General features: G+C 48.8%; 1 protein-coding gene across 1 annotated transcript in view; it reads right to left on the minus strand.

The window, feature by feature from the left end:
• The window catches only part of dst (dystonin), a 318,051-nt gene that overhangs the window by 37,273 nt on the left and 262,367 nt on the right, over window positions 1–18,411 (minus strand). The window contains exons 76-79 of the mRNA XM_034185302.1: window positions 16,912–17,040; window positions 16,220–16,390; window positions 12,632–12,787; window positions 4,104–4,310 (exon numbers count right to left, since the gene is read on the minus strand). Of these exons, the coding sequence (XP_034041193.1) occupies window positions 4,104–4,310; window positions 12,632–12,787; window positions 16,220–16,390; window positions 16,912–17,040 (663 nt within the window). The remainder of the gene's footprint in view (window positions 1–4,103; window positions 4,311–12,631; window positions 12,788–16,219; window positions 16,391–16,911; window positions 17,041–18,411) is intronic.

Consider the following 18,411-nt stretch of genomic DNA (forward strand, 5'->3'; position numbering starts at 1 on the left):
GGATGTTGAAGCACAATCCCCGGATTGATTGGCCGTCTGGGGTGGTGGTTCAGTGGAGCGAAACCTGCCATCGGGTGTGTTTAGGATCCTCGGTTCCTCCCGGTTTACAGGCTAAGGAGGAGGTCAAAGTCCCTCCCACTCTGACGGCAGTGCCGGTTGAGTACCACGATCTTGCTGACGTCTTCAGCAAGGATCTGGCACTCACCCTTCCCCCGCACCGTCCGTACGATTGTGCCATTGATTTGGTTCCAGGCGCTGAGTTCCCGTCCAGCAGGCTGTACAACCTCTCACGACCTGAGCGCGAATCAATGGAGACCTACATCCGGGACTCATTAGCTGCCGGGCTGATCCGGAACTCCACCTCCCCGATGGGGGCAGGTTTCTTTTTTGTGGGCAAGAAAGATGGCGGACTCCGTCCATGCATTGATTACAGGGGGCTGAATGAGATTACGGTTCGCAATCGATACCCGTTGCCATTGTTGGATTCCGTGTTCACCCCCCTGCATGGAGCCAAAATCTTTACTAAGCTGGATCTTAGAAATGCGTATCACCTGGTTCGGATCCGGAAGGGAGACGAATGGAAGACGGCATTTAACACCCCGTTAGGTCACTTTGAGTACCTGGTCATGCCGTTCGGCCTCACCAACGCCCCCGCGACTTTCCAAGCCTTGGTTAACGACATCTTGCGGGACTTCCTGCACCGATTCGTCTTCGTATATCTGGACGATATTCTCATCTTTTCTCCGGATCCTGAGACCCATGTCCAGCATGTACGTCAGGTCCTGCAGCGGTTATTAGAGAACCAACTGTTTGTGAAGGGCGAGAAGTGCGAGTTTCACCGCACGTCTTTGTCCTTCCTGGGGTTTATCATCTCCTCTAACTCCGTCGCCCCTGATCCGGCCAAGGTTGCGGCGGTGAGAGATTGGCCCCAACCAACAAGCCGTAGGAAGCTGCAACAGTTCCTCGGCTTCGCTAATTTCTATAGGAGGTTCATTAAGGGCTACAGTCAGGTAGTTAGCCCCCTGACAGCCCTGACCTCTCCAAAAGTCCCCTTCACCTGGTCGGATCGGTGCGAAGCCGCGTTCAAGGAGTTGAAACGACGGTTCTCTACTGCACCAGTTTTGGTGCAGCCCGACCCTAGCCGCCAGTTCGTGGTTGAAGTGGACGCCTCTGACTCAGGGATAGGAGCCGTGCTGTCCCAGAGCGGAGAGACCGATAAGGTTCTTCACCCGTGTATCTACTTTTCACGCAGGTTGACCCCGGCTGAACGGAACTATGACGTCGGCAATCGAGAACTCCTTGCGGTGAAAGAGGCTCTTGAGGAGTGGAGACACCTGTTGGAGGGAGCGTCTGTGCCGTTCACGGTTTTCACTGACCATCGGAACCTGGAGTATATCAGGACCGCCAAGCGGCTGAACCCCAGGCAAGCCCGCTGGTCACTGTTCTTCGGGCGTTTTGACTTCCGGATCACCTATCGCCCCAGGACCAAGAACCAGAAGTCGGATGCCTTGTCCCGGGTACACGAAGAGGAGGTCAAAACTGCACTGTCGGATCCACCGGAGCCCATCCTGCCAGAGTCCACTATCGTGGCCACCCTCACCTGGGACGTGGAGAAGATCGTCCGGGAGGCCCTGGCACGGAGCCCGGACCCAGGTACAGGTCCGAAGAACCGTTTATACGTCCCACCAGAGGCCAGAGCTGCAGTCTTGGACTTCTGTCACGGTTCCAAGCTCTCCTGTCATCCAGGGGTGCAAAGGACCGTGGCAGTTGTCCGGCAGCGCTTCTGGTGGGCGTCTATGGAGGCCGACGTCCGGGAGTATATCCAGGCCTGCACCACCTGTGCCAGGGGCAAGGCTGACCACAGGAAGGCCCAAGGACTACTCCAACCGCTTCCTGTGCCTCATCGCCCCTGGTCCCACATCGGCCTGGATTTCGTCACGGGCCTCCCGCCGTCCCAGGGCAACACCACCATCTTCACGATAGTGGACCGATTCTCCAAGGCGGCCCACTTCGTGGCCCTCCCAAAGCTCCCAACAGCCCAGGAGACAGCAGACCTCCTGGTCCACCATGTTGTCCGTCTGCATGGGATACCCACCGACATCGTCTCAGATCGCGGTCCCCAGTTCTCCTCACATGTCTGGAGGAGCTTCTGCAGGGAACTGGGGGCCACCGTGAGCCTCTCGTCCGGGTACCATCCACAGACGAACGGACAGGCAGAGCGGGCCAACCAGGAACTGGAACAGACCCTCCGCTGCGTCACATCCGCGCACCCGACGGCCTGGAGTAACCATCGGCCTGGATCGAGTATGCGCATAACAGCCAGGTGTCTTCCGCCACCGGCCTCTCCCCATTTGAGGTGTGTTTGGGGTATCAGCCCCCGTTGTTCCCCGTGGTGGAGGGAGAGGTCGGTGTGCCCTTGGTCCAGGCCCACCTGCGGAAGTGCCGTCGGGTGTGGCGCTCCGCCCGTTCTGCCTTGTTGAAGGCTCGGATGAGGGCGAAGACCCATGCAGACCGCCGGCGATCCCCGGGCCCCTGCTTACCAGCCCGGGCAGGAGGTGTGGCTGTCCACGAAGGACATCCCCCTCCAAGTGGACTCCCCCAAGTTGAAGGACCGGTACATTGGACCTTTCAAGATCCTCAAAATCCTCAGTCCTGCCGCAGTGAAGCTCCGACTCCCAGCTTCACTGCGGATCCACCCGGTTTTTCATGTGTCCAGACTCAAGCCTCACCACACCTCACCCCTCTGTGCTCCCGGTCCGGCGCCGCCTCCTGCCCGGATCATTGACGGGGAGCCGGCTTGGACAGTGCGCCGGCTCCTGGACGTCCGTCGAATGGGCCGGGGGTTCCAGTATTTGGTGGACTGGGAAGGGTATGGACCCGAAGAACGCTCCTGGGTGAAGAGGAGCTTCATCCTGGACCCGGCCCTCCTGGCCGATTTCTACCGCAGACACCCGGACAAGCCTGGTCGGGCGCCAGGAGGCGCCCGTTGAGGGGGGGGTCCTGTTGTGTGGGCCGCCAGAAGAGGATGTACTGCTGGCCCACCACCAAAGGGCGCCCTGCCTGAAGTGCGGGCTTCAGGCACGAGAGGGCGCTGCCGCCACGGACACAGCCGGGAGTGACAGCTGTCACTCATTAATTCCTGACAGCTGTCACACATTCTTCATCATCGCACTCCATAAAGACCAGACGTCATCTCCACCTCATCGCCGAGATATCATACTTCATTAGAGGTAATATCCTCAGCCGTTTGTGTCTTTTGCAATATATCTGTATATTGTGAGTGTTTGCAGGAGTACCGGTTCCTTTTTCTGTGGAGGCTGAGTGAGTGCAGGACGGCACTCTTTTCCCCTGAGGAATCACTGCGGTACTCTGCAACATATTGAGTGAGAGGTGGAGGTGGCATTCCCACCGCTGTTGTTACTGGGTGTACACACACCCACACTTGACTGTCTTTGTTCTTCGCCAGCAGTACCAGATCCGACAGTCGGGGACGGTGATCACCTGGGAATTCGGGACTTGGCGGCTCCAGTATTCACCGGGTTCTGTGGGGGTGGAAATCGTGTGGTTCCGGCTCTTCTCAGGACAGACGTCTTCTATCCTCGAGCCTGCCCACACGTCACCTTTGTAATTTGACTGTAATTATATTCTGAGATTGTCTGTATGTTCGTTGTGCACGTTTCACAACATTAAATTGTTACCTTTTGGCTCATCTATTGACCGTTCATTTGCGCCCCCTGTTGTGGCTCCGTGTCACTACACTTTCACAACAAATCCTTGCCCTTGGGTTACAAAGTACTGTAAGTATTCCTCCTACTCAGACCAGATCAGCTTGGTTGGGTGTGTAAAGCCAATCAACAGTTGGGTGAATAATGGAACATACCTGATTTGGCTCACTATGTGCACTTATAGCAGAGAGAAATTAAAAATGCACAGCATTTTAGGTCCTGAAGACCAGGATTGGTAAACACTGGTTTAGAAAATTTGAATTTCAAACCTAAACGTCACAATAGGCCAATACTAATAGGCACAAACTTCTAAGAATGCCAAAACAATACCAACTTAATTCATTTTACTTTATTATACAACATAAATGTGCACAATACCTGCTTTGCCCTCTTCCTGGCATCATCCAACACACGTCCTCGTTCAACAGACCGCTGCACCAGCTTCTCCCAGCGGCCTTGTACACTGAGGAGAAGGTTCTTGATCAAAACCACGTCCTGTTTCTGGCTGAAGTACTTCAAATGTGTGCCTGTCTTATCCAGTTCGATGATGTTCTCCCTGTGGGAGTTCACCTCTGTCACAAACACCTGTCCATGCAGAGACAAAAGAAGTAATAGAAACATAACAGTTTACTATTTATACAGTGTGTATTTTATATTACACAAGTTTTGCCCTCAAACAAAGCAAAACACTCTTCTCAGCAACTTAAAATCAGGTACTACTGAATCGATGCATTATGGAAATATTACTGACAGTTTTGTTGGCTGGTCCTCACGTAAACAACTACAGATAAAACAATCACACACCTATGAAACAAGAGACCCAAAACTGTTGAACTTTGAAGAACATACAGTGTTTACAATTCAATGTCATGATTAGCATATTCACATTTCAACACAGCGTATATACTTCCTGTATATGAAACTTATCAAGCATCGACAGAATGATTTATGCAAAGCAGCACTCTGATTATCATACTGTATCTGTATATGTAATCATATTTTTGTCACAATAAAATATGCACATTCCAAATATACAGTCTGTGTATTAGGGTATTCTTTCCTAATGGCTGTTTGAAAAACAACTATTTTATCCTTCTTAAAATGCAAATATGCACCAAACATTGCTAAAATGCAATTTCACAGTCAGCAATTGAACACTGCCTGAACATTGCATAAAAGTATTTTTGGAGTGTTCATTGTCTAGAGCGTTGCTGGGATGTTACATAGAATGTTACCAATTAACAGGCCAAGAACTTAAAAATTAGGACAAAAAAAATATGATTATTCATTTCTATACCCGCTTACTCTATCCAAGGGTCACGGGAAATAGAGCCTATACCAGTCAGTCATAAGGCAAGAGGCAGGGTACACCATGGACAGGGCGCCAGTCTATCGGAGGGCCACATATAGGCAAAACAAAATCATACGCAAAAATGTTAATTTTCCAATTTACCTAACTTGCATGTCTTTGAAAGTGGGAGGAAGCTGGAGCACATGGAGGGAACCCATGTGAGCATAGGGGCAATATGCAAACTCCACAAAGAAAAGACCCTGATCCCCGGAACATTTTGCTGAGGCAATAGTGCTAACCGACAAGCCATTGTGTCGGCCTATATGTTGTGAAAGTGTCGTGACACCGACCCACAACAGGGGGGCGTTAATGAACGGACAATGGATAAGACAAAAGTAACAATTTAATGTTGTGAATCGCACAACGACGTACAGACAATAACAATATGGTGGAATGTCAATTATACACCAGGTGACGTGTGGGCAGGCTCGATGATAGAAGACGCCTGGCGAGAGAAGAGCCGGATCCCACACAGCTTCCACCACCAACGGAGCTGAAGAACACCGGAGCCGCCAAGCCCTGCGCCCCAGGTGGCCGCTGTCTTCAGCAGTCAGACCCGGTACTGCTGGCAGAGAACAGAGACAGTCCTGATGAGTGTGAGTTTGCACACTCAGTAATCCACAGTCTGTATACAGTTAGGGAGGGAAAAACCTCCACCTCCAATCACACACTCGTACAGCTCCTGTGAAACACTTATCTGGTTTGGGTGTGAGGCGAAGCCGTCGCAGTCCCACCCAAACGCCAATACCACAGATAAGGACACCGTCACAGGAAAACGGCTGCAAATGAGATCAGACTATTAGTCACAGTTAAGCTTAGCAGAGAAATGACCTGAATGGTAGCTGATTTCTCGGCGGGGAGGTGGAGTTGCAGTCCGGCCTTTATGGTGGTGGTGATGAGTAGTGGATGAGTGACAGCTGGTAGGGATGATGAGTGACAGCTGTCACTCCCGGTCGCTCCAACGCCCTCTCGTGCTTGAAGCCCGCACTTCAAGCAGGGCGCCATCTTGTGGTGGTGGGCCAGCAGTACCTCCTCTTCAGCGGCCCACACAACAGGACCCCCCCCCTCAACGGGCGCCTCCTGGCGCCCGACCAGGCTTGTCCGGGTGACGGGTGTAGAAGTCGGCCAGGAGGGCCGAGTCCAGGATGAAGCTCCTCTTCACCCAGGAGTACTCTTCGGGGCCATAAACCCTCCCAGTCCACCAGATACTGGAACCTCCGGCCCTTTCGACGGACGTCCAGGAGCCTGCGTACCGTCCATGCGGGCGTACCGTCCATGCGGGCTCCCCGTCGATGATCCGGGCAGGAGGCGGCGCTGGTCCCGGGCACACAGTGGTGAGGTATGGCAGGGCTTGAGTCTTGACACATGAAAAACGGGGTGTATCCGCAGTGAAGCTGGCAGCTTCAGCTTCACTGCGGCCGGACTGAGGACTTTGAGTATGGGAAATGGTACGATGTACCTGTCCTTTAGCTTGTGGGATTCCACCTGCAGGGGGATGTCCTTAGTGGATAGCCAGACCTCCTGCCCCGGGCTGGTATGCAGGGGCCGGGGAACGCCGGCGGTCTGCATGGGCCTTAGCCCTCGTCCGGGCTCTGAGCAGGGAAGAGCGGGCGGTACGCCACACCCGACGGCACTTCCTCAGATGGGCCTGGACCGAGGGCACCCCGACCTCTCCCTCAACTAGCGAAAACAATGGGGGCTGGTACCCCAAACACACCTCAAATGGGGAGAGGCCGGTGGCAGATGAGACTTGGCTATTATGAGCGTACTCGATCCAGGCCAGATGGTCACTCCAGGCCGTCGGGTGCGCGGAGGTCACGCAGCGGAGGGCCTGCTCCAGTTCCTGGTTCGTCCGCTCTGCCTGCCCGTTCGTCTGGGGGGGGTACCAGACGAGAGACTGACGGTGCGGCCCAGTTCACTGCAGAAACTCCTCCAGACCTGGGAGAAGAACTGAGGACCACGATCTGAGACAATGTCTGATGGAATCCCATGCAGACGCACGACATGGTGGACCAGGAGGTTGCAGTCCTCCTGGGCCGTCGGGAGCTTCGGGAGGGGCCACGAAGTGGGCCGCCTTGGAGAACCGGTCCACTATCGTGAGGATGAAGTCATGCCCGGGACGGCGGGAGGCCTGTGACAAAGTCCAGGCCAATATGAGACCAGGGGCGACGATGGCACGGGCAGAGGCTGGAGGAGGCCTTGGGCCTTGTGGTGGTCGCTTTGCCCCTGGCACAGGTGGTGCAGGCCCTGGACATACTCCCGGCGTCGGCTTCCATAGACACCCACCAGAAGCGCTGCCGACCACTGCCACGGTCCTTCGCACCCCTGGATGACAGGAGAGCTTGGAACCGTGACAGAAGTCAAGGACCGCAGCCTGGGCCTCTGGTGGACGTACAACTTGTCCTTCAGACCTGTCCCAGGGTCCGGGCTCCGTGTCAGGGCCTCCCGGACGGGTCTTCTCCACGTCCCAGGTAGTGTGGCCACGACAGTGGACTCAGGGATGATGGTGTCAGGGGGGCCTGACGGCTCGGGCTTGACCTCCTCTTCATGCACCCGGGACAGGGCGTCAGATCGTTGGTTTTTTGTCCCGGGGCGGTAGGTGATCGGAAGTCAAAACCCCGAAGAACAGCGACCAGCGGGCTTGCTGGGGTTCAGACGCTTCGCGGTCCGGATGTACTCCAGGTTCCGATGGTCCGTGAAAACCATAAATGGTACGATGCTCCCTCCAACAGGTGTCTCACTCCTCAAGAGCCTCCTTCACCGCAAGAAGTTCCCGATTGCCGACGTCATAGTTTCCGTTCAGCTGGGTTCAACCTTGCGGGAAAAGTAGGCACATGGATAGAGAACCTTGTTGGACTCCCCCGCTCTGGGATAGCACGGCTCCTATCCCTGAGTCAGAGGCGTCCACTTCAACTATGAACTGGCGCTTGGGATCGGCTGCACCAGAACCGGTGCAGTCGAGAGAACCGGCGGTTCAATTCCCTAAACGCGGCTTTGCACCGATCCGACCAGGTGAAGGGGACTTTTGTGGAGGTCAGGCTGTCAGGGGGCTAACTACCTGACTGTAGCCCTGATGAACCTCCGGTAGAAATTTGCAAAAACCGAGGAACTGTTTGTAGTTTCCTACGGTTCGTTGGTTGGGGCCAATCTCTCACCGCCGCAACCTTGGCCGGATCAGGGGCGACGGAGTTGGAGGAGATTATGAACCCCAGGAAAGACAAAGAAGTGCGGTGAAACTCACACTTCTCGCCCTTCACAAACAGCCGGTTCTCCAACAACCGCTGTAGGACCTGACGTACATGCTTGACATGGGTCTCAGGATCCGGAGAAAAGATGAGTATATCGTCTAGATATACGAAGACAAACCGATGCAGGAAGTCCCGCAAGACGTCATTAACCAATGCTTGGAACGTCGCGGGAGCATTGGTGAGGCCGAACGGCATGACCAGGTACTCAAGTGACCTAACGGGGTGTTAAATGCCGTCTTCCACTCGTCTCCCTCCCGGATCCGAACCAGGTGATAAGCATTCCTAAGATCAAATTTCGTGAAAATTAGGGCTCCATGCAGGAGCGTGAACACTGAATCCAACAGAGGTAACGGGTATCGGTTGCGAACCGTGATCTCGTTCAGCCCTCTGTAATCAATGCATGGACGGAGTCCGCCGTCCTTCTTGCCCACAAAAAAAAAACCAGCACCCATCGGGGAGGTGGAGTTCCGGATCAACCCGGCAGCTAACAAGTCCTGGATGTAGGTCTCCACTGATTCGCGTTCCGGACGTGGCTGGACGGGTACTCAGCGCCCGGTATCAAATCAATGGCACAATCGTACGGACAGTGTGGGGGCAGCGTGAGTGCCAGATCCTTGCTGAAGACGTCAACAAGGTCGTGGTACTCGGCTGGCACCGCCGCCAGATTGGGGAGGACTAAAACCTCCTCCTTAGCTGTCACACCGGGTGGAACCGAGGATCCTAAACACTCCCGGTGGCAGGTTTCGCTCCACTGAACCACAACCCCAGATGGCCAATCAATCCGGGGATTGTGTTTTAGTACCCATGGAAAACCCAAAATCACTCGGGAGGTTGAAGGTGTTACATAAAACACAATCTCCTCCCTGTGATTCCCAGACACCACCAATGTCACTGGCTGTGTCTGGTGTGTGATTAGTGGAAGAAGGGTGCCATCTAGTGCCCGCACCGACAATGGTGACGGTAAGGCCACTAGAGGGAGCCCAACCTCCTTTGCCCATCTGCTATCCAGCAGATTCCCCTCCGACCCTGTGTCCACCAGTGCTGGGGCGTGAAGGGTTAGATCCCCACTCAGGATCGTGACTGGGATACGTGCAGATCGTCGGGGTCTCCCCACGTGGGTGTTGTGACCCACCCTTTGCCCAGTCTCTAAGGACGAGTGCTGCTGTTTTGACCGTTGAGGTCATTCTCTCTGTGTGTGGCTCGGTAGAGCTGCAGAGAAAACACTCTCACGGATCAGCCTCCTTTGTCTCTGATCTGATCGCTTTTTGGCCCTGCTTGTTTCCATAGCAACGTCAGCAGGGGGAGCTGTCGTCACGTGGAGAGCCCTGGCAGTGGAGCGTGGGGAAGTCGGCTCCCTTTCGGACCCGGGAGGAAGAGGGACGGCTTGTGCCTGACCACACCCTTCGTCTCGCTCCCGTCGGTGTTCTGTTTAATCGGTTGTCTAACCGTATAACCAGGTCGATAAGCCCATCTAAATCCCGCGGCTCGTCCTTCGCCACCAGGTGCTCCTTAAGGACCAGAGACAGTCCGTTTACAAAGGCGGCGCGGAGCGCAACAGCATTCCAGCCGGCTCGCGCTGCCGCGATGCGGAAGTCGACTGCATACTTCGCTGCGCTCCGACGCCCCTGCCGTATCGACAGCAGCACGCTTGAAGCGGTCTCGCCTCTATGAGGGTGGTCGAACACCTGTCGGAACTCCCTCACAAACTCAGTGTAAACCGTTAGGAGCCGTGAATTCTGCTCCCAGAGCGCCGTAGCCCAGGCGCGTGCCTCTCCTCGAAGCAAATTTATAACGTAAGCCACCCGGCTAGCGTCTGACGCGTACATGACGGGACGCTGTGAAAAGACAAGCGAGCACTGCATCAAGAAGTCCGTGCACGTCTCCACACAGCCTCCGTACGGCTCCGGAGGGCTTATGTATGCTTCAGGGGAAGGTGGGGGGGTTCGTTGAACGACCAGCGGAATGTCTGTCTCTGGCACGCGGTCAGCAGGAGGAGGTGCTGCAGCAGCGCCCTGAGCATGCGCTTCCACCTGGGCGGTGAGAGCCTCCATCCTACGATTGAGACTATGCGTCTGCTCGGTAACTAAGTCCAACCCGAGCGGTAAAGGCAGGTTAAGATGTGCTGCAGCTACCCCAACACGCCTCCTGCTGGCGCCTGTGCACCTCGCTCTTCCATTGGCTGTTCAAGCGATGGTTGACGCCCCTCGGGATCCATGACGCTGGCCGAGAAATCCTGTTGTGAAAGTGTCGTGACACAGACCCACAACAGGGGGCGTTAATGAACAGACAATGGATAAGCCAAAAGTAACAATTTAATGTTGTGAATCGCACAACGACGTACAGACAATAACAATATGGTGAATGTCAATTATACACCAGGTGACTTGTGGGGCAGGCTCGAAGATAGAAGACGCCTGGCGAGAGAAGAGCCGGATTCCACACAGCTTCCACCACCAACGGAGTCCTGAGACACCGGAGCCGCCAAGCCCTGCGCCCCAGGTGGCCGCTGTCTGCAGCAGTCAGACCCGGTACTGCTGGCAGAGAACAGAGACAGTCCTGATGAGTGTGAGTTCGCACACTCAGTAATCCCACAGTCTGTATACAGTTAGGAGGGAACACCTCCACCTCCAATCACACACTCGTACAGCTCCTGTGAAACCACTTATCTGGTTTGGGGTGTGAGGCGAAGCCGTCGCAGTCCACACCAAACGCCAATACCGACAGATAAGGACACCGTCACAGGAAAACGGCTGCAAATGAGACTCAGACTATTAGTCACAGTTAAGCTTAGCAGAGAAATGACCTGAATGGTAGCTGATTTTCTCGGGCGGGGAGGTGGAGTTGCAGTCCGGCCTTTATGGTGGTGGTGATGAGTAGTGGATGAGTGACAGCTGGTAGGATGATGAGTGACAGCTGTCACTCCCCGGTCGCTCCAACGCCCTCTCGTGCTTGAAGCCCGCACTTCAAGCAGGGCGCCATCTTGTGGTGGTGGGCCAGCAGTACCTCCTCTTCAGCGGCCCACACAACACTATAGCTGGATTTGCACCCATATTATTTAATTTATTATTACATTTTATGTTTTGAACACGTTCCACCAACATGGAAAGAATGTTGCAAACAAATGTTACAAAGACTCTAACCAGTAAAAGCTGCAGTGGAAAGTTGCCAGAATGTGGACACATTTTTCAGGTGTAGGGTTGCGTATCAAGAACTGGTTCTTTTCGGGTATCGTTAAGAAATGATTCGATCCACCGATATCAATAGTCTTTTTGCTTAATGATTCCCTTATCGGTCCTTCAGAGTGGCAGTTGTTTTTGAGGGTGTTTGTCGGGAAAATGATCATTCCTCTACGTTGATTACAGAGCCTGCAGCGGCTCTGTAATCAACCGTTTCAACCGTTTCTGCAGCGCAACTCCACTTTGAAGAGTGAACCAATGAAGCAATGCTTCCATCCGCTGGCTCGGTGGTTCTTTGATTCACTGCTCTTCAGAAGCAGCAAATCTGCTTCTTAACCCCTCTCAAAGCCATTAAAATATGTTAATCGTGAGTCACCTTGTGTGGATTAAAGTCACTAACTGGGACTCATCGTCCTCCGTTTCTGTTGGGCACAGCTCCAAATTGCTGCACGGCTCTCTGCCGAGACAGAGTCCGGTCAGAATTAATAACTTCAAACGAAATTTGCCACTTTAAATAAATGACACCTCTTTCCAAAACACTGTAATACAGATAAGAACTACAATCGACTAACGTTTTTCCTTCCCGAAAACAGACGTCCAGTGTTCTTTATGAATTACATCCTGATGTGACAGCACAGCCAGCTGCAAGAGCTCAGCTCAGATGTTAGAAAGACATTCATGCCAAGAATGTCTGAAAGGAAATGCTTTTGACAAAAACTACAGATTTTTGTTTAACTTTCTATTTATGTTCCAGAGATCAAGGATCCACCATATAGAGTTTATTTATGTCCAGAGTTTAAGGATCCAGTGACCAATTTAATATTTATGTACTTTAAGACTCAATAAAATGTTGTTGACATAGAAAACCTGTAAAGCCTATAGTACACAGAAAATTTCACGGAGGTATCAATAAGGGATCATAAGGAATCGGATGATAAGCGGAATCGATAATGGTACCGATATCGATAAAATCTTATCATACCCTCCCTACTTAGGGTGTCAAAGTTTACCATGTATTGTTAATGAGTTATGGTGTTTCCAAGACTTAAAAAAAGTCAAATCATCCTCAACACTCAAAGTTTCTGTCATCAAAGCTTCTATGTAACAAAGAGAACTAAGCAAATATTATACCTTATGCTCATCAATCTGAAACATGATGGTCTCCAGTATGAGGGAAGCAGGAGAAACCATTGTCAGTGTTTGCTCTGCTTGGGTCAACCAGTTGATGAAGTCTTGCAAAGCATTGTGGAAATTTGTGGCCAAAGTCAAGGCTTCTTCCAGTTTCACCTGTGAAGACATGACATAATCAGGCATCACATTATTCCTACTTTGTTCTCTGTCTGCACTAAATAATGGCACCTCCATTAGACACACATCAAAGAGTAAAATCCTGATTATGACCCACCACCTGCATCACTGTGTTCAAAGATGTTCCCTGACTGTTTGGTTGCTACAACAGCAAATAAATGTTGCATCACATAAGCCGCCATTAAACACAGGAAGGTAACATCTCTGGAGAGACTGACGGTGAAGCAGAAATGGAATGATGAGGACTTAATCTAATAAGGAAAACATATCCACAGCCAGGGCACTGGTGAAAAACATCCGTTTGTTACGGCCAAACATTTTCTAATTATGTGTTATGAGTCGTGCTACGGTGCATCCGTAAAGTATTCACAGCGCTTCTTCCACATTTTGTTATGTTACAGCCTTATTCCAAAATGGCGTAAATTCTTTTTTTTCCTTCAAAATTCTACTCACATCACCTCATAATGACAACATGAAAACAAAAAAATTTTCCCCAAAATTTATTTTTTGAAGATCATATGAGGAGCTCCATAACAGGAACCACATGGCGAGGGAAAAGTAATATAAATGTGCCTCCGTCTTCACACAGGGTACCATCTTCAGCTTTGTGTCTGTGTATTTGTGCACATAGCTCAAAAAGTATTGCACAAATTATATTGAAATTTTTGGACATGGTAAGGTGTTAACACTGCTTGTTTTCCAATACAGTCCCTCAGCATCCATATCAACATTGTAGATTTTTTTTTTAATAATGACCCCTTTTAATGATTATATCAAAATAAAATCACCAGCAATGGCTCAGTTGGATCTAAAGTGCAGGAAGACGTGCTGCCATTTGTCACATACCAGTGATAGATTATCCACCATAGTGGTCCTTATACAGCAGAATTCCTGTAACTGACAATGTGAAGCACTAAAAATATTGATGTATTTCGTTTTAATTTTGGTTCTATATGCCCAGAGAAATTAAGTCATAAACATGGGGAAATTAGCATGATTTCACGTGCCTCTGAAGGCTCACAAACTTCAAGCTGTAGGAATATGAATTTTGGTGACATCATCTCAGGTCACACCCCTAAAATGAATGGGGGGAAACGTAGTTTTTTAGTGTGAAATCAGTGGTGTTTGTGTACTTTGATGGTGAAAATTGTTAAAATGTGTGTTCTGTAAGGATAGAATCACACGACTATTGTTGCTTATTAGGTTGACAGATTTTCCAAAGGTAATATTTTGAGGAGGAAAATTAGTGGGGGTTTTTTTGTTTGTTTGTTTTGTTTTGTTTTAAGGAGGCCCTATGGGACAGAGCAGAAGTGAAGCCAACCACAGCGTGAGAATGGTCTTCAAAAAACGGATCTAACCACTGATTTATTCTTTCCCTTGTGAACTCTAACAAAATGTGTTTCCTTTCCCAAAAGTGCAGAACTGGCCGTGTTTGTGGTTTGTGCTGTGACGTTGCACTAAGCTAAGCTAAGCTACGCTAAGATGGTACATGCAGGATGCCGGCACGTCATTCAGAGGAACCTGCTTCTGTGATCACGAGTCAGAGAGTCGTACAACAAGTGATTGCTGTTAACAGGTGAACTGTGACGTGGATTAGCTTCCAGACGTTTTGTATTGGCTAAGCTAAGCAAAGCTACAGGGAGATGTCTAAAGAAGGCTGTAGATGAATGCCATGTTCCTGTGGACAAAATACAGCACCACACAATGGAATTCTACATGACTCTGTGTGTGAATGCAACAGGAGTGAAACCAGACACCACTTTCAAGGTATGTAATCATTATTATTCAGTCTTATTCGCCCTATTTACGTATCCCATAATCCCTTGCGCGTCAGAGAGTCGCTGCAGTCAAACAACATAGAGAATCCACATGATGACAATTGTAAATGAATATTATACTACAAAAATGTAATTTTTTTTTATGCTTTTCATCACGTTAATAAAAACTGCATGCATGATACCCTGAAAACTTGCTAAAACAATTATAACAAATAATCAGTGTCTGCTACGTTTAATCTGCGTGGAATTGAATAAACGCAAACCAAATTTCAGACATATTATATATATTAGTCTGGAACAAAGAGGGAAAAGGGTTGTAAAGGACAATAATCAAGATGTTAAAAAGCAAACTTCATTTTCCCCCAGAACGACATGGTCAGGAAGCGATTGTAGCTCACAGCAGCTCCCATTGAAAATAACGGAGAGACAGCCTGTGATTCTCGCATGTTTACATAAAACAAACACAATAACAACGTCTATAAACCCAGAGAATATATTCATGAGAGTTTTAGGCACAATATAAAAATAGTTTTATGTTGCGATGTTAATGCTGTTGTCCGTGTGCAGCGGTTAAAGTGCAGCCCGATCAGAGCGTCTCAATGCAGTTCTCAATGTTACTGAGATCTCGCAGCACGGTGACCTCTCCGAAGTTTTGCGGGATTTGAAACGTCAATAGGGCGAATAGAAACATATGCAATGTTTTGTTTTGTTTTTTTCTGAATACACCACGGGTTTACAAAGAGGCGACGATGGACAAATGTTGATCGCAAAATACAAGAATTTGATTTGAAAGCCATATTAAAGCATATTACATTTGGAGACAAAAACTACCCAGACTGACTGTGTCTACAGGAGAAAGTCATGAATTGGACACAGGTCCAGACAGCAAATACTGAGCACTTGCAGTTACGTCACTATTATAGCTAAAAATAGCTCTGAATCTGTGTGCATTTTTCAGACGCTGTACAGCTAATTTTATTTTTAGCATTTATATCAGGACTTGCACAGTTACAGAGTTGGAAGAAATAATTCATAATCTGGTATATAATTTTTTTTAAATATAGTGTTGATTGGAGTGTCAAGGTTGGGTAGGATTACTTTGAAAGAATACATGTGGATTACATGTATGTATGGACATACACTTGGATTACTTGTAATCTGATAACTTTTGGATTACATTTCAAAGTAATCCTACCCAACCCTGGATTACTTGTAATCTGATAACTTTTGGATTACATTTCAAAGTAATCCTACCCAACCCTGTGTGATATGCCTTTTAAATTTGAGGCCTGTTTGGTTTTGCCGGCTTTGCTCTGCACTGGGTCCCATCTAATGTAACTTTGCACTGTTCCGCTTGTCTGCTGTTTACTGTAACTAAATCATCAGAGAACCTGTTTTTTCCCCGTGCTGACTCAGACAGTGACTCGTCTCCTGTGGCTGCAGTATAACCACATCCTGTGTGTCCTTGCCCGCACCATTCCTCATTATCAACACTCAGATTAGTGCCTGACAAATAGAGTCACAGCCAAAGTGCACATCAGCAACCTCTCAATGGGCACTACACGTGGAGATGTGATTCATAAACTCTGGAGAAATGAAATCCATCCATGTCTGAGCAGGTTTAACTCCGTACCTTCCTCTCAGCCACTTTTGCCTGCACGGCTTCCCATTTCTCCCTCAGGTTTGCGAGGTCTTGCTCTGTGTTGCTGTCTGGACCCTCAGGCATCACGGCGAGCAGCTGATGACCTTTGTCCATCACCTCCCGATACACCTCCTCCTTCACCTCAAAGGCAGAACACAATTCCTGCAACACAACAGACACACTGTGAGGAGAGCCAGGCTTTTCATCCTAAAAGTACAGCTAAAAATGGCTGTACTTTAGTTGGCAAAGATTTTCAGTGTCTGAACACTCTTTCTGTTATGATTAACTCCAAAAATGGTGAAGGAATGAACATCATGAGGCACACAGAGTCTCTCAGAGGCATTTTCCCCACAAATCTTTAAGTTTGGCAGCGTAAGATTACAGATCTTGGTAAACGTCATTGTTTTCAAGCAATCTTTCTATTTTTGTTTCCACAAAATGTCACTTCTGCACCTCGAGTTCCCTCATTAGAGTAAAACAACAGGAAAGAAATCTGGAATTTCATTATAGTCAGACGTGGCCAAATTAATGTGAAACCATTTCAAGATTTTTGTTGCCCTCCTTCTGTGATATGTTGCAGTGTCATTTGATTTTCACACTTCAGATAAAACGCAGAAAAGACACAGTCGGGTTCTTACAAGCTTGCCATTTGTATGCAGCCTTTCATATTGTTAAACACATACCAGATGGGCATTAAGCTGCTCCCGGGCTGTGTCTGGTAAGCCTCCCACTGCCTTTGATGCCAACAGCTGACGCTCCATGTCTTTCAGCCATTGCTGCATATCTTCAATCTCACCATGGAAACCTTGAGCCTAAAACACAATACAACCTGAGTCAGGACAAAAGGTGTCTCACACACATGCCCATTGTGGGGAAGCTAGGGCTGAGAGACAAGCATGTCAGTTATTAATTCCTTGGATACTTCTGAATAAAGAAGCTGGGTATCTCATGTATTGAACAATAAAAACAAAAGGCCTGAAATCTAATGGATTCAATCACTACCCTGTGTGCCGGAGAAGCAAGGTATTGTAATCGGTCCTCTGTGTGTGCATGTCTGTCTGTATGTGAACAAGATAACTAAAAAAGGACTGGATGGATTTTTGCCAAACTTGGTGGGAACATGAGTTGGGCAGATATTTCAAGATGATTAACATTTGCAGAGGATCTGACAAAAGGCAATGTCAAGGACAACAAAAACAAAAAAAGTTTGGAAATTTTTATCACCAGTTATATAGCTTTATGGCAACGTCGTTAAAAATAAGATGTGAAATTTTAGCTACACTTTGCCAGAAGGTACATGAGAGATGCAAGCCTAGATCTGATTTGATTTGCCAATTCTGCTCCACTTCACTATGAAGCTGTGAGTGGTGCAACAGACAAAAGGTGCATTATGCACAATTTCTCCAATCACAGCCCCAGAAGCTTATCACTTCTTCAGCGTTGTCTTGGGTGTCTTGGTGGCTTCCCTCACTCTTTTCCTTCTTACACAGTCACTCAGTTATTGAGATCTGTCTCCTCCAAACAGATTTACCACACAGTACCACTGTTTGTATTTCTTCATAACTGGTGTAAATAAAGTCCAAGACATATTCAGTGACTTGGAAATGTTTATGTTTCTACCCCCAACTTGTCTACTGAAAACTGGCTGTAAAAGTGATGATTTACTGTAAATTCATCAAACGGTGCCAACAACTGTGTCCAGCATAGATTTTATGTTAGTATTTTTCGTTTCACTTGATGAAAGCATTTTGTTTTGTTCTTGTTACCAAATAATTTTGGACATTTTTAAAAAATATTTTTGATTGAACAAAATGGCTTGTTTGCATTTATTTCTGACCATATATTAAAAGGTATACATAAAATATAGGGGTACCAACAATTTTATCCACGTGTGTATTTTCTGCTATATTTCTGCAACCAATAGGGCTAAAGAGATTATTTGACTGACTGATAATAGGTGTCATGATTAAGTCACAACAAAGTCAAAACAGGATGTCATGTTAGTTCAGTGTGGGATTGCATCAGCCCTCTGATGCCTTTCATTTATCAGATTTTTTGGAGAATAAGTCACGGGACTTCCCAAACTAGTAAAAAGAAATTTTACTTACACTCCAGTGTGACTTATATATGAAAAATTTCATTCATTTGTTAACAATAATAATAGCTATTTATATAGGGCTTTC

Source organism: Thalassophryne amazonica, chromosome 13 (genome assembly GCF_902500255.1).
Source record: "Thalassophryne amazonica chromosome 13, fThaAma1.1, whole genome shotgun sequence".
Classification (NCBI taxonomy): Eukaryota; Metazoa; Chordata; class Actinopteri; order Batrachoidiformes; family Batrachoididae; genus Thalassophryne; species Thalassophryne amazonica.